The following is a 17,880-nucleotide window of genomic DNA, read 5'->3' on the forward strand; positions in this document are numbered from 1 at the left end:
GTGGGAATGATTGTTGTCTCTATAGAAGTTTAGTTGCATGGGTAGGTGGGTCGCGTTGGTAGTTATGAACGTTGGAGGCAGGAGGTCGTGACCTTTTTGTGACGAATTGGCCAAGCCGTGGCTCACGAACAGGATGGTATTCGGCGGTCTCGTGGAGTGTTACAATACTGTGCTCGCTCGAAAAGGTGCCGTTGGTCCATCATTAGGACGGAGGGTTGATCTGTATTTGTGTTCATTATGCACGTGCTATGCGTCCCTCGTTGCAGCATCACACCAAGAACGCCGTCGCTACGAATCTGCAGTCCTGAGCTCTATCCACTCCCATGTCGAGCGCCACCTCGCCTCCCTGCTTGGACATTCTTTAGTGACCACCAGTCGTTGGCAGACCCAAGTAAACCTTGAAGGAATCATAGATAAGCCACTGGAAGGCCGTCAACGTTCCAATCATAACGATCCTCGTAGGCAGTCCATTCCAAAGACCAGAGAAGCCAATGTTGCCATAAATCCTGCTCAACGCCTTGCCCACCGACTCGCCCGCCTTTCGATCCGCATTCAGCTTCGACACCATAACGTCGGCAGGATGCGACACGGTCGCACACCCAATACCTGCAATGTATCCCCCCAGGAAGGAAACGCCCGTCTGCTGCAATGTGCTGAAGCTCTCCTTCGGCTTGCCTAGGTACTTGTATATCTGGGCCACAGTCGCCTCGAAGCTCGTGAACTTGACCATCGTGTATGGGATTTGCCTCGCCCAGAGTGGGTAGATGCCTTTATACAGTCCAGCGTAGCCTTCCTGCGCCACGACCTTGCTCCAGCCTTCTCGCAGGTTGTTCGCGTATGGTGGGAGCGTCGTCTGCATGCGCACCTTGATCGCTTCGAAGGGGCAGAGGAAGATGTCGGCGATGAATTCGGCGGTAGCGCTGGCGCCGAGGTAGACGATGGTCTTGGGGGTGTTGGGGAAGAGTTTCTCGCCGTAGTAGTACTTGAAGACTTCGTAGGCACCGTACTTTCCGGCGCCTTGGAAGGAGTAGCCGACGAGGGTCGGGGCCCAGCCGAAGCAGATACCACGCACGCCGTCGGCACGCATGATCCTGCCCCATGCTTGGAAGTTGCCGGTGTACATCTTGGGGTCGATCTGTCGTCGGCATTTCACGAGGTCGAGAGGCGTGACGGCTGTGTGGGTAGGGCCACAGGCGATGATGCCGCCTATGGTGCATGCTGCGAAGTATGTCCCGCTGAACAGTTCAATCTTCTTCGCCGCGTCTGGCGTCGCCGCGGATTGCTTGGGTGTCTCCATTGTGTCTGTCACTCTGTCTGTCGATGTCTAGTAGTGTGCTGTCGTCCAGTGGTCCTTTCAATGCGGACACAAACGTAACAGGTGGCACGGGTGGTTGGGAGGGAGTAGGAAGACTGTTATACTGACCGTGTTTTGCACCGCCGCTGGTGGTCGGTGATGGCACTTCAACCAGTAACGCGGCACGCTCCCACCAATGGCTTGCTGCAAGTTGGCTTTCATCATATCACAAGCCATCCGCTGCCATCCGTCGCACATTTCCGCAGGAGATCACCAAGCGACGTCACTGTCATGTCAGCACGCGCTACAGGGATGTTTTTGCCGAGCTCCTGGTCCTTGACAACGGGCGAACTTCACTCACACGAGCATTCGACTTCAGCATGTGATCGTGGGATAGCGTAAAAGGCAGCGCACACCCTAAACCTGAACATAATTCCGAATCGCTCTCTCAAGCCTCCCCACCTCATTACTACCCACCCCCCGACTAGGGCGTTTCGGCACTCCCACTGCTCTGCGCTGCCTCATCCTCACCGCTCAACAAATTCGACTTATCCTGCAGCCTCATCTCCTCCCACATCTTCAGCAAGTCCTCCATCTCATATTGACCCCTCTCAATATACCGCCGCTGCCCACCCTGCAGTATCTCGTCAATGCCCTGCGTAGCATCACTATCATCCGTGTACAAGGGCCTCCACGAGTTATCATTGACAATCTGCAACATCTGCAGCGCACTGTCCGGCAGTGTGATGTTCAGAGCAGTGGCAGCGCGGTACATCATCCTGACCACGGCGCGAGGATTCATGTGCTGCATCCCAGCACTGAGCATGCATCGGAAGCACTCTTCAAACGCCGGCTTGAGCTCCGCGACGGAGGGAGCGTGCTCGGCTCGTTGGATATCGGCGCTGCATTGCCGTGTCTTTTGTTGAAGATCCGTGATGAAGATGAAGCTTGCTAAGCCCATGGCGTGTATGATGAAGGGCGTGTTGATCTTCAGTCCGTAAGTCTCGCGAAAGTCTCGAGCGACAGTGGCAGCTTGGCCAGCATATTGCAGGGCTTGTTGGCGCAGGTGGTCTCGGAGTTGGCCGGCGTTGTGGTTGCCTATTGCGTCGTTGTTGCTGGTTGAGTTTGACTCGGCGAACAGGATCTCAGATGTTTTGATGTGGAGGGTCATCATGATGCTGAGATATTCAGCGCTGAGATGAGGTTATTGAGGTTGCCGACCGGGTCAGCTGGGCGTACTTACTGCAATTCGTATAGGCCCCATGTCATGATTTTCTTGTATTGGAGAGATTCTGGGAGATCAAAGTACCATTGGCGCAAGCGGGTCGCAAGGTTTCCCGTCTGTTGTGCGAAATCTGCAGGTGTTGGTTGCGACTGGTGAGATAAAAGGGCCTGGCATACTTCCTTCAGTATTGTTGCAAGCCTACATCGGTAACGTAACTGGATATTCATATGATACCTGGGAGTAGAGTGAGATGGAAGCAGATGGCAAAGTCGTGGGTCATCCTGCAATCGCTTACGGTATAGGCTCGCGTCTGAAATCCCCAGCAGTCCAGTAGATGACCGTGTCTGGCAAGACCTCATCAAGGTTAAGTGCGTCGTACGATGCATATGTGAATGAGTACGATCGAGCAAGGAGCGTGAAATGAAAGATACTGTGAGAGTCAGCACGGCCGTTGGGCGACAGTCGCGGGCTACTGACAGCTCCATGCAAATCGTTGTTGCCGCGAGTATGCGTTTGGTGCGAGTGTCTTCTGGTCCGACGACATCGTGGTCATTGTGCGCGTCCAAGAAGGAGTGTCGAAGACTGACTGCCGAAGCCAGAAGCGTGCCGGCAAGAGCCTCTTTGCCACGAAGCGTAGCGCTGTACGACTAGCATTAGCACTGTGTACACGCCATGAAGCAAGTGCTCTTCTTACTCCAAATGCATGATATTCAAGGCCTGCATGTTTGTGACCGAGCCCTTCCCTTCCTCTAGGTCCCAAAGCCGTATCGCTTCTCGGTGAAAACGTTCCCCACGAGTGGCAAGGTTTCCGGCTTGGGTGAATGCCACATCAGTTTCGGAGTATTGCTACTTCTTATCAGTGCGAACCCAGCAGTTTGGATGCATGGAAGTGAAAGTTACCGAAGCAAGTGACGATATGGCATTTATAAGCAGGGGAGAGCAATATCGGGCATTCACGTCTCCGCTCCTCATGTCGCGCAGAAACAAGCGTGGCTCAACGAATCTCCAGGACGTGTTCGAGAGCGTGAAGAAGACCGAGACCAATTGCGATATCGAATCACTGTCCATCAGTTCCGTCCACGGCCTCGCTGGCACCCAGTACTTCGGATCGAGGTCTGTTTCCATGGGACTGCTTGAAGCTCCGGGAGCCGCGCCGATAGCATCGAGAAATGGTTCTCGTTGCATGGAAGGGTTAACCTCGCACAGGATATCTATGACATCTCCAAGGGAGATGGTGCTGTCCAGCAGTGATCTGCAATCGTTCTTCGTCGGAAGTGTGATTGATGACTGGGGACTAAGCACCCGTGCTGCCACAGCTTTGACTTCTTCCAAGGACGCAGTGGATTGCGCAAGTAGAACCAGGAAATTCTGCCGCAGCTGCTGTTCACGTGTCACGTTGACTGGGCGTTGTAGTTCTGCCTGCCGGAGTTCCCTCAATATCGTATGAGGCATTTGCCCGTTACGTATTCTGCGGAAGACGTCCAGTGCTCGGTGTTCGTTCTTTGGATGGGCCAGAATCTCGTATATGCTTTGTAGGTCCTGGTGCGCTTGCGAAAGTTCCTCATATTTACGCTTGTGGGCCTGCTGTCGCGTTTCGTTCTCCTCTGGCTTTGTGACGTATATACACTCGATCTCGCGTTTCGCACATGCCGCGCATGGCTGTTCGCCGTTACACTGCGATCAACATGTCAGCTCATGCCATGGCATTTGGGTCAATAGGCTCGCTCATACTTTGGTTCGCTTTGAGCGACAGAATTGGCAAGCCGCGGGCACTGCCTGTCTTCTACAAGCGCACAAGTATTAGCCTTAATCGACCTGCACCTAGCTTTGGCTCAGCGACTGGTGCTGAACATGAGCGCGGTGCGCACATCTCTTCGCCAAGGCATACTTCGCCTTCTCGATAGAATCAAGCAGAAGTCTGTTGGGCTCCATAATCGAGACTCTGCACGTACTGCTATTCAAGACCACCGAGCTGGGCGAAGTGGAAGAGATTGACTATCTGCAGCTCTGAAGATCGATGCCAGGTATGCAAGGACAGAGTGTCCTCCGGTCACAATTCGGCAGTACATGTATTTCTGTGACAGGTTGACGTAACCATTACCGCCCTGTAGACTGACATGACGTTTAGCAGTAGGAGATGCAGCCGTGAAGAGTCCTTCCAGGGGGCAGGCGCGGACCGGCGGGCTGGTCAACCAGCAGCCAGCAAAGAACAGGTTAGGCATGTGACTAGGGGTCGGAGGAGCTTCCGAGGAGGTGCATCTCGACTTGCAGGACTGCTGGCAATGCCATCGAGCTCTGCTGTGATGTGCCTTTCTAGAGAATTATCAGTAAACGAGTCTCTTTGCTACCATGCGTCGCCCTCCGGAGGGCCAGTCCATGGGTTTACCGCTCGAAGCAGCAAGACACTCCGTCAGCTATGCTCAGGATAAGTACACCGAGATAAATCGACGAAGACTGCTAGTATGAGGATGGACCACGCGCGTGCTCAGGCCAAAGCCACTGTACATTGGTTCACCGGGAACCACATGTAGTGCTCAGTGCCAAGGATGTTGACCATGCTCGACCATCTTGAGGAGGACCTCGACTCGAAGTGAGCAAGGGGTGTCGCACTTCGTGGACGTCCCGCCACGTCGACAGTGGTTGTTCGTGACGTGATATGGGCAGCGCAGGCGATTGAGCAGCTCTTGGTGTTCTGCGGGCATATACTGTATGCTATCGCCGTTCGTGAGCGCTTTGGCGGACTCGGTAGGAGGACGTAGCGAAGGGACACCCATCCTGGGATTCGGCGGCTGGCTCTGGAATTGAAGCATGATACCCATTGGTAGACTACTCCGGAGGCCAGCCCCACGATCTGTCCTAGGCGCTTGCCATCTTTGTCTTGATGAGATATTCAGGATTGTATGGATCTATGCCAGATGTGTATAGACCTGCCCCGGGTTGCACTCGTCCAGCGCTCCCATTCCATCGCCCGCACCATGACCGAGACGACGAAGACGTATGTAAGGATGAAGAGGACGATGGATCTGACTGTGCTCGTCAACAGCGTGTGGTCGAAGCTGCAAGGTTCTGTGCCTGCTTTCTCCCATACCATGCCCACAGAGAGACGTCCGAGACGACGGTCGGGCAAGGCGAATCTGATCTTAGTCCTGGCGAGGGTCCTGCGCTCGGCTTGTCATGTACAAATACATGTAGCAGGAGGTGAGTTTACACGGGTTGAATGGTGTTTCGGAGCACGGGGCGTGAAACAACCACGGAGCATACCTGGTACATTGGATAGAACTAGACCAATCACAAGTGTCGACACGAGCTCGACGCGTTCCCACGCGGGCTGAGGTCACACGTCACAGGCTCACAGCTTCCCTTCCCGTTCTTTCGGATGTCCCCACCTCTAATCCTTGCACTCTTCTTGCAGTGACACGGCATACGGCATGCACGGCCAGACCGGTGGCCTCGTCGCCTCCTCTCCCGAGCTCGTCATCAGCATGTCGCTACAGTCGATACATGTAATCGCTCCATCACACTGCCCGAGCAGCAGCAGCAGCAGCAGCATCCCAGGTGACGAGCAACACCCTAATGCCGTCGAAGCGCAGCCACACCAAGTCGCGGCTGGGATGTCAGCAGTGCAAGAACGGCCGCATACGCTGCGATGAAGTGGCGCCGTGTTGCGGAAATTGTGGCAAGAGTGGTATGGACTGCTCGTTCAAATCTTGGAAACCTGCCATGTACAACGTGCAGGTCTGGGATGCCCAGAAGGACCTCGCCCGCATCAATCTGCGACCACAGAGTAGCTCCGCCGCTACCAACACAAACACCAACACGGACGCGGAGTCCTACACCTCCGTCGGCCAGCTGGCAGGCGGCTACTCCCTGCACGACCTGGGCTTGATGCACTACTTCACACTGCACAGCAGCCAGACCCTGGACGCCATCAACAGTGTGCAGTATCACCACATCTGGCAGCACGATGTGCCCATGCTCGCACAGAGCAATGCCTTCCTCATGCATGCACTGCTGTCCTTCGCGGCAGCACACCGCTCTACCACTCTGGGACCGACCAGTATGCAGGATCTCCAGTCATCACGATCCCACTACGGCAAGGCATTGGAGAATTTTCGACAGGCAGTAACCACAGTCACAGCCCAGCAGGCTGACGCAATGATGTGCTTTTGTACCCTAATCAGTTTCATAACCTTACGCTTCGACACCGTGCAACCTTCTGCTGGCCAGGATTCCATCGATGCATTCATCAACTTGCTCAGAGTCTTACAGAGCTCCATTGGCGTGCTCACCTCTATCAAACGACATCTTCAGCTTAGCGTCGTTGGTGGTTTGCTAGCGCACACTCGTCAGAACCAGCAGCACCAGATATCTTCCGTGGTTGCCACCTCACTCGGATCACTTGAGCGCCTTGTCTTGACACGACATGTCGAGTTTGGTCTCACTGCTAGCGCAAGTGCAGCAATACATGATTGCCTTGGGAAATTGCGCCAGTTCTACACCATGACCAACCCACGACCAACCTCGTGGGCCCATCTATTATCATGGCCAATTCAAGTTGGACAGTCAAAGCATGCAGCAGAATTTCTGTCTTTACTGGAAAGACGCAACGCCGTTGCCTTATGCCTAGTTGCACACTGGACTGTGGCAGCTGTGCATGCACCACAAAAGTGGTATGTCGGAGACTGGCCCAACCGTCTGCTCCTCGCCATCAGACGACAGACACATGGTATTGGACTCGACGATGTCATGAGATGGCCACTTCGTGAGACGGTCGGCACATTTGCTTGATCTCGTCGTGCGATTCGAGTAGTGACATCATTCGAGCGATAGGAGCCATTTTCCTAGACAATCTGCACGCATACCTTGCCTATGTGCTGTCCCGACCCAAGATATGCATAAGCTTCCTTCACCTGGTCCAAGGAGAAAATCTTGTCGTCGACCACTGGCTTCAGGCTGTCCGGGCTCGCCGCGATCAATTTGCACATGTCTTCCATCTGAGTACGACTACCAACCCATACACCACGCGCAGTGAACAGACCTTTCCAAAGTCTAGAATTGTAGGCAACAGGCTCGACTCACTCTGCCCGCCCACGGATCCTACAATGCTGATCGTGCCATCAAGCTTGACACTTTGAACGATTTGCGCCAGAGTAGTAGGGCCACCCGCTTCGATCACGAGATCGACGCCTTCTCCTCCCGTCAAGCTCTTGGCAATGTCACCGCAGTCGTTGCTCGTGCGGTAGTTGAGAACGTGGTCAGCACCCAGCTTCTTCAGTAGCTCGGCTTTCTCGTTCGAGCTGGTTGTGGCAATCACCTTGCCTCCCGTCGCGTTCGCAAATTGTAGCGCGAACAGGCTTACACGTCAAGAGCCATTGCCCAGCGGAGAATGACTTTCCCACCATTCCAAACAACGCATTCCAGGCCGTCAAACCTGCACAGCTCAACGTAGCAGCTTCGACAAAGCTCAAGCCTTCCGGCATCATGACCAGACCCTGCTCATCAAACACGCCATGAGTATGCAGTGTGCCATCCAAAGAGCCTCCGAGTCCAGTTCTGGCTGTTTTTGCAGTCATCGAGCCGGCCATCAAGCCCTGATGGTGACCACTTTATCGCCAGTCTTGAAGCGTGTCACATGCTTTCCGACTGCCATTACTGTGCCCGCGCCGTCTGATCCAGGCACAACATTGGGCTTCAGATCGAACGGATAGCTGCCTTCGATGATCATGAATCATGATATCGCGGTACTATTGTGTCGTCAGAGAATGTGAAGAAGCGTCGCGGTCGGTCGATTGGCTCACGTTCAGCGATGCGGCATGGACTGCACTACAATGTCAGTCCGGGTTGCCATTCCATGAATGGTGTGGAATGTCCTATCCTGAACAAGCACTTGGCCGCAATGAAGCGAATTTGTGCCGTCATGGCCCATCACGCTCCACTGCTTGCAGGTGCCTGCCATTCTGCACACGCTTGGGGGGATTCTTCACGTTGAGAACACTGTCAACGCAGGAACACACATGGAACGACAAAGAGAGCATCTGGGTTGCTGAGAAATCCTAATTGATCCCGTCGAGACACAGGTTTGTCAGCTGCTTGTTGCCCTTCAATCGCAGCTCGGATCCATCAGGTTGCAGTAAAGATCGACAGGATATTATTGTACTATCAGAAAGACTTGAGGGGCACAAAGCACGTGCATGGTCGTCATTATGGATAGATCAGGATCAGTCGCATCACTTGTGCCAGACAAGGTTTCAAATCCAAATGAGTACAGACATACAGACAACGACAGGTCTGTAGCATCGCAGCATCACCGTAAGGTTCCCACGACCTATGATGTATATGAATATCGATCGACTTTGCGTGTACTTCTTCGCAGTACTCTACTCATTACCCCTGCATACAAAAGCAGCAGTTATCTGCACACCAAATCCGGCACATCAGACTGCTTCGGAGACGTAGACCCATTTCTCGTGATACCTTAGGCCAAGGTACCGTCTTCTCACGCCGAAAATTCTTCATGGTAGTGGCTTCAAACGTCCATCACGAAGCCAATCTCCACCAGACGATCCGTGTGCACTTTCACATTCGCCATCTTGTTCCTCGTGTTCTCGCGTATAAAGAGAAACATCTTCAGCAGTAGCCTTCGCCAGAGATTCGTATTGGGGGCTACGTGCATCTCTTCCTTGCCGATAATGTATAGGACACGATGCTCGTAAGCTTGCTGGAGGTGGAGAAGGTCCAGCGGCATTGACTCTCCGGTATTAGCATGCAGTGCAACCTCCCTCGGCGGCTGGTCTCGAGATGGCGACTTCTCGTCTTGGATTGGTGATGCGTTCGAGGCAGTCGCTGTTGGTGTTGTGCCTGGGTGGATGCGATCTTGGAGAGCATGTTCGCGAATGATGTCTGTGTTTGGGTCATGTCAGCATCGCGAAATGATGCATCTGAGCCAAAGCCAAAGGGACGATACGTACAATCTCTGATTCGGCCATAGATGAGTGACGCCAAATCTGGAGTCACGACCTCGTCCATGTACCCATACCGGGCGACCACACGGAAGCAGTTCGGCAATCTGTCCAGCTTTTGTACAATGTATCGCTCGTCTTCGGGTACGGTCGGTGATTCTAGCGGCCTAAGGTGGAAGAAGATAGTGACGTCGGGCTTGCTGACCAGCTTGCTGACGAATTGACTGAAGATGATAGGGCACTTCTCGCCCCCTTTGTCGAAGAAGATACCAAGACCTTTGGTGATCGAAAGTGCCTCGCCTCCCTTGCCCTCACTATTAGTGGCAAGACGAAGTCTGCTCTGCTCTTCGACTTTGACATAGTGAGAAAGTGGCTGGCGATCTTGCCTTTCGGCACGCCACTGCTGCTCTTTACCGAAGCGCCAGAGAATGAATAGAGCAGCGAGAACAGCTGACAACGTGATGGTGAACCAAGCGCCACTGGGGACTTTGACCAGAGCAGAGGAGAGGAAAGCGCTGTCCATCGCAAAGAATACCAGCTATGGCACAGCCACCAGCCAGGGTGACAAGCGCCATACAAGAAGGGCCGCCAGACTGGTCATCTGCGTATCGAAGAAAGTGACGAACATAACGCAGACACCATACGCTTGGCCAAGACTGTTGGTGTTTCGAAACACTGCTGTGATGATGACGGTACCAATGCACAAAAGGTAGTTGGCCACAGGAACATACAGCTGACTGTGCACCGTCTTCGATGTGTGTTTAACCTGAATCTGCGGGAAGTAGGACAACTTGACAATCTGAGCGATAAGCTGAAACGTGGCTGTAATGATGGCCTGCGATGCCACAATAGCGGCCAATATAGCGAAGACCATGCTCAAGATCAGACAGTCGGGAGGAGCGGTGTCGAAGACTGGATATGCGTATGCCTCCGGCTTGACTGCCAAGTAGGCCGCTTGTCCGATGTAGGTGAGCAAAAGGCACGGCAGACACCAGCAGAGCCAACTGATCTGGATAGCGTGCATGCTGAAAGCACCCAGATCTGCGAAAAGCGCCTCGACTCCGGTGAAAGCCAGAAGGACTCCACCAAGGGAATGCCAGCCCTCTTCACCATGACGGACCAGGTACCTGAATGCCTCCCCTGGGTTGAAGGCGACGAAGACTCCCGCATCGTAGTTCACCAGGTTGTAGATACCAAACGCTGCCAAGAGACCTAGCCAGATGATCACAATCGGAGCAAAGACCGTTCCCAGCTTACCAGTACCAAAGGGCTGGATCACGAACAGCAGGACCAGGATACCACAGGTCGTGCCGACCACAGCACCGTTGCTTATGGAGGGCACAATGACATTCAGTCCTTGAACAGCTCCAAGCACAGATTGAGCTGGAGTTAGCACTCCATCGGACATGACCATCGTGACTGCAAAGACCCCCATGATCTTCAGCAAAGCCTTGAATGTCTTGCTATGTTCCACCGTCTTGCGAATCTGCCTGTTCGCAGGACGCAGCTCACTTGTCTGATATCTTTCCATCTTGACCAATGGCTCTTCGCGCACATCTCGGTGCGTGATATTGGCGTATCTTGACAGTAGCGAGTAGCACGAGAATGTTCCACCTTCGCCTTCGTTGTCCGCGTTCAGAATGATGAAGACATACTTGATTGTGACTATCATAATCAGAGACCAGAGAATTAAAGACAGAACGCCAATCACATCTTGACGGGAGGGTGGCGCTGTGAAGACGCCGGAGAAGACATAGAGTGGTGATGTGCCAATGTCGCCGTAGATGACACCAATGCTTTGGTAGGCCAGGAGGAACAATTGCGTGCCTTTGAAGGTCTGCTTCTTCTTGAAGTCGCCAGGATGGCGGAGACCAGCTTCGTTGTCGTCATCGAGGTCGCTCGCGTTGATAGAGCGTGCACGCGAGATGCGCGTGGCATTCGAGACTCTGCGGCTGAAGATCTATTCCGCATCTTAGCATAGTCATTTCTGAATATTGATGCACTTACGATGCCGTCGTCAAAATCTACACTTGTGGAGGTCACAAGGTTTCCTGGACGAGATCGAGTTGGCTCGAGTCGTGGCTCCTGGAATTGGATGTTCGTGTTCGCCATGTTGCGAGGTCTCGTGTGGTGGTGTCAGTGCAACCAAGTATCAGCCGATGTTATTGAACACCAGCAAAGTAAGTCTGTAGCCTGCCGTAGACGAAGAAATTGTTCATCAACATTGGGGCGATATAGTGTCGCGGGAAGTGTGTCGCGGTCTGAGTTGTGTGTAGCAGCCAGAAGACAAGAGACAGCCTGCCAAAGGAAAAAGATCAAGCTCCAGGCGAAGCTTAAATACGACCACCTAACAGACCGCATGGCCCGCAACGCTTCCACGTGCTGTCGAACCGAGTACACATGGCTTTGAGATGTGAGGCTTTCATTGGAGCGATAAGCAAATCGGAAGCTGTGAAAGGGCTACGCTGCGGCCGGAGGTTCTCATCGTTGTGTACCATTCTTTCGGCACTGCCTTTCGATCATGCTTCCAGAGTAGCAGGCACTGTGATCCAGTAGCGAATATGTTGGTACATCTCCTGCTGTTTGACACCAACTTGATGCCGTATATCGTTTGAAAGATTTGACTCCCAAACCCGTGGTCTCGTATAGGATCAGCTACGAAGCCCAGGATCAGCTGGCTTTGGCGGGTTGCGCGATTTATGGTAGCATGGGCTGGAACGGTCACAGCGCGGCTGCAAGCGTGTCGCATCGCATAGTATTACACGCGTCCTGCGGCTAAAAGCGCTGTCAGCGTCCATCAATGCCGAAATGTAGGGAACGAGTCCGTACATGCATGTAGTCCCGAATATGGCTTGGCCGAAAAGCAAGCAGCGGACGTCGCATCTACATCGGCGGCGGTGGACAGTCAACCGACGGCACATAGTAAATGATACAGCCATCAGACCAATGTGATCCAATTGAAGACAGCTTCCAGATCGTCAACGCTACCGCTCGTGGTCGTCGCCGCTTGCCGTATCGCTTCGAGGTTTCGCGCATCTGTATCTTGTGAGCAGACAATCTTTGTAAAGGAATATGCACTCACGCGAAGCTTCATAGTCTGCCCATCCGACCAAGCGATACGTGTTGCGTCCTCTTTCAGGATTCGCGCGTAGTACAAAAGACACGGCAGAGCCTGCCAGTACCGCTACGACGTCGCCTGGCTCAGCATTGCCGAATGTATGGCCGCTCCAGCTGTGAACCATAGAGCTAAATTTGTGCCTGCAATAATTGGCGAAGAGGACATCACGCAGAGCCATGAACTTATCAGGGTGTTCCCCGGGCTGCATCGAGTAGAGTGCTGCCATCTGTCGTTCAGGCTCATGGCGCATTTCTTGTGCAGAGAGACGATCGCCGAGCGCTTGTTGTGCCAAAGTCTGACCATATTCGATCCACCATTGTTTGCCGAGTACGCCAACAAGATACTCTTGGGGCACGTCTGGACCGGCACCGCACGCCATGTACAGACGTTGCCACTCTTCGACGCTCGTTTCGATTTGTTCTGTGCATGCAACAGTGTCCAAGATGCAAGCGCGGACATGTAGAGCACTCGCCTGAGCGTCGTGCTGTAAGATGGTTGACCGAGCACAAAGACCAAGGATGATCTCTTCTGCCGTCGCTAGGGGGTTGTTTGTGTCGATTCGATTTCCGGTGGAGCTGCGGAATGGTTGCATCGGTACTTTCAGGTTCGGCACCCACGAGGGAAGATCCGCGCCCTTGAGCCAGTGCAGACCACTAAGTGTCAGGAGGTCGAGACTTCTTTCGTTGCGCATGATCGTCACGGCAAAGTTCTCATAGACGTCCTCCAGCGATGCATCGTAATCCGGCTTCACCTGCACGTCTCGCGGGAGTAGACCAAGAACACCATAAACACGATCGTGCTCGACACTCGTCGAGCTGCGATGAGTATGGTAGAGGTACTCGTGTGTGCGCCGCTCCATCGACATGAATTTGTACATGTGGCCATAGATTCTCCGAGACGTGTTGGAGAGCGAATCATAGCCCAGCGACAACAGTCTCGTAAAAGCCAGGATAAGACCACCGACAAGAATTCTGAAGGGAAGATTGAACTCGCCCAGATGTGCAATGGCACTGTCTGAAAGCACTCCTTCTTGCACGACCCAGAGTCTGCTCCACCACGGACTGCTCATCACAATCTCTAGACCGTCCGTGACCATTGTTCGACGGCTGTCCTGGTCAAGACTCTCCAGATCACTCGCTGCTCGGCGTTCATCGGAAAGTTTTGCCAAGAACGACAGAAAGGTTGTCGCTGTATGCCACGATGGACCAAGGGATATGTGCACACAGCGCGCGCCGGTATAGATTTGATGCATCAAAGATACCTGCTGGCTACGTTCCTTGGTGTTACGCTGATCTATACAGAGAGCATCGATCCACATCTGGTCGGGCTGGCCCCGTGCGCTGCTACAGAGCGTAAGCAGGGCTTCGTGTAGATTCCTCGTGACCGGCATCCCGATGCCATTGATATGGACTTGACCAGCGGCCGGATCTGTTCCCCATGCGTAGGACAGCGCATCGAAGCTGGGTTGTTCATCGAGAGAATGAGTGGTCAAAGTGCCTTCGATCCGATCGATGCCGTCTTTCCTGGACACTGCCAAGGCCAGACGTCGCACTTCTCGAGCCTTAGCATTCAGTGCGCGGTACAGCAGAGAAGCCATAGAGCCTTCCGTGGTCAGCACATTCGACGCAGCGACCAATTGGAGCCCTCTGAGTGAACAAACGCATCGGTGCGATGGCTTCCTATGCTGGCCACGGCGGGCGGCGTCGCGACCAGGCAGGCGACTGATCTGCGGTAGTTGCTGAGCTCAAGACGTGCATCGAGGTCAGATGGTACGTCAAGTCGGCTCTCCATGATCGTCGGCGGTATGAGCGAGGTTGTAAGCAAGCCATGCCGACGTGCCATGACAGCTGTGGTCCACAGACATGTCAAATGGCTTCACGTGTTGGCGGTCCGCTCGTTGCTCTACCACACGATCAGTGAGGGTGCGTGCATTGGCGTCCAGCATGGCGCGTCGAGAGTCTCTGCTGCGGCTTTTCCCGGCAAGATCGGTCGTAGACTATAAGGAATGAGCCGACGACCCGCAGGCCGCGATGCTCTCGCCGACTCCGTATAGCTGTGTGGTGTAACGTAATGGCAGCATCAGGTCTGCTGGAAGATGTAGTGGTTGCCTTGGTGTTGCTGTCCGGGAAAGTCTAGAACAGCAGTGAGCGTGTGCAATACTTTTGATTGGTCAGGCCTTTCGCAGCGCCTTGGTACGTCCTCGGTCTCTGGAAGATGCCATCTGAAATGGCACACCACATACAGCAGTCTCCGTGCCACTCGAAACGCGCTTCTCCACCACAGACGACCCGCGATGCAACGTAGTTCGCAAGCACAAGAATTGCCAAGGATACAACCGGGAAGAGACATTGTATTGGCCATGAACATATGGGCAAGACTTGCTTCATACCGAGGCATACGTACTCACGACTAGAGCGATGTCACGCGCCGCGGTCTGTCCGTTGCTACAGCACCCAGAGTAATGCAGTAACAGAGCTGGCTACAAGTGCAATGAAAGGAGGAGCGCAGCTGTGAAATATGTGAGCAGAAGAGAAAGACCAATTGGAATGCCAGTTGCACACATGAAGATATGCTCTCTCGCCGTGTGATCCCTCTCCTACTCCACGACGGGGACTGGATCAGGGTTGGCGGGCTGCAGTGAAAGACTGTCTCATCGCGACTGCTTACTTGCAAATGGCAAAAGCCGGCGTACACCTGCGAACCGAGCACCTTTATCTACTCGCCGCCTGCCAGGTGTGCAACTAATGGTTGAGCGTCGACTGAGACGCTCGGCCATGATCCCCTCAGACCCCACGCCCAGCCTGCCTGAGCCTCTGATGCCTTTACTCTAGTCTCAAACACGAGTCCATGTTGCCGGGTGGCATCACCGTTCCAAGACATTGGCAAACAGTGATCGAAACCATACCATACGGAGCAAATGCATACATTGCGACCACCACGGCAAATATGCGGTTATTCCAGCAGCTGTAGCCTCGCTGGTCAGCCGGGGGAAAGCACCAATTAGTACGGGTACGGAGAGAATTATGCTGCAATGTCGGCCATAGACCCAAGACTACTGTAGCACGACTGCAACACTACTGGCTTGGACATCAATCGGAAAATGATAGCACACATTGTTCATAACGACAGTATACAATCTGTCGCAAAGCATCCGACACTACCAATCTTGTGTCGCTGTCATGAGCACAAGTTACGTTACATCAACCCTCGTCAACACTCAGTTGCCCCCTGGGATATCGCTGTTGACCTTCTGGTCCACGACATCGTCGATTTCCTTGTCGAACTGCTGTGGAACACCCTCCTGGCTGGCGAAGCTGTTGACTTCTGCAATGGAGTTAGCATGAGCCAATAAGATCTCGCCGTGAGCATACCATTGTTCACTTTGTCGTCTGCACCGCGCTCGAAGCTGTTGCCTGGCTGAGCATCCTTGACTTCCTTCTGGCCGACAAGGTTCTCTGCTTTGTTGATGAGGTCGGACATGTTATTGTAATGATATTGTATGGATGTGATGTACAGCGACCTCTGCGAAACGGGACTGTAGTGCAAGAGCTTGCAAGGTACATAAATGGAGGCGAAGATCCAGCTTCGTGGAGCTGTGCCGCGTCATGATCACTGGTCACTCACTTCGTTCTTTGCCAAGTTTGCCAAGTTTTCAACTTCCTTTCCTGGCCAAGCTTGCTCTCGCTCAGATCTTTGGCCAAAGCTTGTGTCAACGGTCGCCTCCACATAGCTCATGTGCATTGGCTCACTGTACGCCTTATCAGAGCCAGCACCTTATGCTTGGTGCACACACGATGCCGCTACCAAGGCAATTCCCCAGATACCAGTTTGCCACGATGATTTCCAAACGATTTCTCGACTCAGAGAATGTACTGCATTGCAGAAAGAGGCAGTGTAGATGTAACTAGCCTGTTGAGATGTTACATCGGCGATAACCGTGTTCGTGGCAGCAATGGTTCTGTCGATGGGAACGGAAGTGGGCTCATCAGCTGGTGGAGAAGCAGCCTCGACGCGGACCAACACGATAGCGGCCGGCATCAAAATGCACATGACCATTGCGGAAGCCGTGCAGAGCTGGACGAGAAGACCTAGCACAATTCTCCCCAGCGTGCTGTGGTCGGCAAGCCTCGATGCGACTTTGATCGGCAGCAGCATGCTCAAAGTTTGCGCGCAAGCATAGACCATCGACGGCAGGAGGAGCTGTTTGCAACGAGTCTGCGTCTGCGGCCAGAGTCTCGATCTGATGGTAGATGGGGAAGATGTCGAAATCATCCCCTGAATCCACAATTGGTGGAGTGGCGCGAGGACGGCTGAGACGATCGTGTACGCGATCGTCCGTGGATATGCATGGTAAAGGGCGAGGTTGTGATCGATGAGGAAGAGCGAACTCAGGAGGGCAATGTAATAACAGCAGCTCAGCAGAGCATTCCCCCAGAAACGACCGGATCGGCTGCTTTCGAATAGGATGTTGGTCAGGAATGAGACCCATGCGCCGAGTTCCATGGGTATGCGGAGCACGTCCAGGTCTAGATGATCTACACCATCAGGACGGCGACGACTTCTGGGCACCATCGAATAGCCATATGCTCTGGTGTTGTGGCCCTTGTGAATGACCACACAACGGTGCATGCTCTGCGAAGTTGCCATGACCAGTCAGCACGAACGCTCCGACCTGAGAGACCTTTTTCGCCATTCGTCAGCAACTCCGAGCCTCATGACATTCATCGAGGACTCTCACCAACACGAGCAGAATCAGGGAAAGCACCATGGCGCCTGGACGGTAGAAGCTAAAGAACGTCTTCGTCTCCTCGGGCATGGGTGTGCCCATGTGCTCCGACCTCAGCACTCGAGCGAGGTACACGAGTACACTCTGACTTGTCGAAGCGGCAAGCTGGACAAGGCTCTGATGAGCCGGAGACATTGTAAGTCTTCCCATCCTCGGCCGTTTGAAGATTTGCCAAAATTCTGGGGAGAAATGATGTGAAGTGGCCTCGTGAAGCGGAGTAATAGGCAAGGATGTCATTGCCTAACGAGCTGATACCCAGATGCTGTCTCTATCGCTGCCGCTGTCACTACCACTGCCGCTGGCGTGCGGGCGTGAACTCGAGAGGTGGACTGCGCCGCCTGCGTGCTGCATCAAAAAATGTGCTGTTGGCGGTTGTGAACCTCCAAAGGTAAGCGTAGCGGAGTGGAGCTCTCTACCAACCCTTCTAGACTGCAAAGTAGCGTGCGATCCACGCTACCGCTACCCGACGTACAGTGCTTATTATATGACGACATAGGC

At 53.7% G+C, this 17,880-nt stretch overlaps 8 protein-coding genes across 8 annotated transcripts; 1 reads left to right on the top strand and 7 right to left on the bottom strand.

The window, feature by feature from the left end:
* Positions 1-361: 361 nt before the first annotated feature.
* CLAFUR5_06304 (Mitochondrial phosphate carrier protein 2) lies at positions 362-1,297 on the bottom strand (the record flags this gene model as incomplete). Its single annotated transcript, XM_047905452.1, has 1 exon — positions 362-1,297. The coding sequence occupies one exon, from the start codon at positions 1,295-1,297 to the stop codon at positions 362-364; it is 936 nt and encodes a 311-aa protein (XP_047762735.1).
* A 481-nt stretch (positions 1,298-1,778) lies between these two features.
* CLAFUR5_06305 (Notoamide biosynthesis transcriptional activator) lies at positions 1,779-4,451 on the bottom strand (the record flags this gene model as incomplete). The annotated part of the gene is made up of 8 exons (XM_047905453.1): positions 1,779-2,487; positions 2,538-2,753; positions 2,815-2,949; positions 2,997-3,158; positions 3,214-3,365; positions 3,420-4,193; positions 4,251-4,302; positions 4,408-4,451. 8 exons carry the CDS (start codon positions 4,449-4,451, stop codon positions 1,779-1,781), a joined length of 2,244 nt encoding a protein of 747 aa, XP_047762734.1.
* A 1,788-nt stretch (positions 4,452-6,239) lies between these two features.
* CLAFUR5_06306 (uncharacterized protein) lies at positions 6,240-7,307 on the top strand (the record flags this gene model as incomplete). Its single annotated transcript, XM_047905454.1, has 1 exon — positions 6,240-7,307. One exon carries the CDS (start codon positions 6,240-6,242, stop codon positions 7,305-7,307), a length of 1,068 nt encoding a protein of 355 aa, XP_047762732.1.
* Positions 7,308-7,360: 53 nt separating this feature from the next.
* On the bottom strand, positions 7,361-8,475 carry CLAFUR5_06307 (Zinc-type alcohol dehydrogenase-like protein; the record flags this gene model as incomplete). Its single annotated transcript, XM_047905455.1, has 6 exons — positions 7,361-7,557; positions 7,599-7,838; positions 7,879-7,950; positions 8,011-8,110; positions 8,152-8,227; positions 8,339-8,475. The coding sequence occupies 6 exons, from the start codon at positions 8,473-8,475 to the stop codon at positions 7,361-7,363; spliced, it is 822 nt and encodes a 273-aa protein (XP_047762731.1).
* A 570-nt stretch (positions 8,476-9,045) lies between these two features.
* On the bottom strand, positions 9,046-10,001 carry CLAFUR5_06308 (Potassium transporter 7; the record flags this gene model as incomplete). Its single annotated transcript, XM_047905456.1, has 2 exons — positions 9,046-9,419; positions 9,488-10,001. 2 exons carry the CDS (start codon positions 9,999-10,001, stop codon positions 9,046-9,048), a joined length of 888 nt encoding a protein of 295 aa, XP_047762755.1.
* A 15-nt stretch (positions 10,002-10,016) lies between these two features.
* On the bottom strand, positions 10,017-11,590 carry CLAFUR5_06309 (Potassium transporter 5; the record flags this gene model as incomplete). The annotated part of the gene is made up of 2 exons (XM_047905457.1): positions 10,017-11,438; positions 11,486-11,590. 2 exons carry the CDS (start codon positions 11,588-11,590, stop codon positions 10,017-10,019), a joined length of 1,527 nt encoding a protein of 508 aa, XP_047762754.1.
* Positions 11,591-12,416: 826 nt separating this feature from the next.
* Positions 12,417-14,193, bottom strand: CLAFUR5_06310 (Heterokaryon incompatibility protein 6, OR allele; the record flags this gene model as incomplete). The annotated part of the gene is made up of 2 exons (XM_047905458.1): positions 12,417-12,514; positions 12,561-14,193. The coding sequence occupies 2 exons, from the start codon at positions 14,191-14,193 to the stop codon at positions 12,417-12,419; spliced, it is 1,731 nt and encodes a 576-aa protein (XP_047761700.1).
* A 1,620-nt stretch (positions 14,194-15,813) lies between these two features.
* On the bottom strand, positions 15,814-16,076 carry CLAFUR5_06311 (uncharacterized protein; the record flags this gene model as incomplete). The annotated part of the gene is made up of 2 exons (XM_047905459.1): positions 15,814-15,920; positions 15,968-16,076. The coding sequence occupies 2 exons, from the start codon at positions 16,074-16,076 to the stop codon at positions 15,814-15,816; spliced, it is 216 nt and encodes a 71-aa protein (XP_047761702.1).
* Between the last annotated feature and the right edge of the window lie 1,804 nt (positions 16,077-17,880).

Source organism: Fulvia fulva, chromosome 5 (assembly GCF_020509005.1).
Source record: "Fulvia fulva chromosome 5, complete sequence".
In the NCBI taxonomy this organism is placed as follows: Eukaryota; Fungi; Ascomycota; class Dothideomycetes; order Mycosphaerellales; family Mycosphaerellaceae; genus Fulvia; species Fulvia fulva.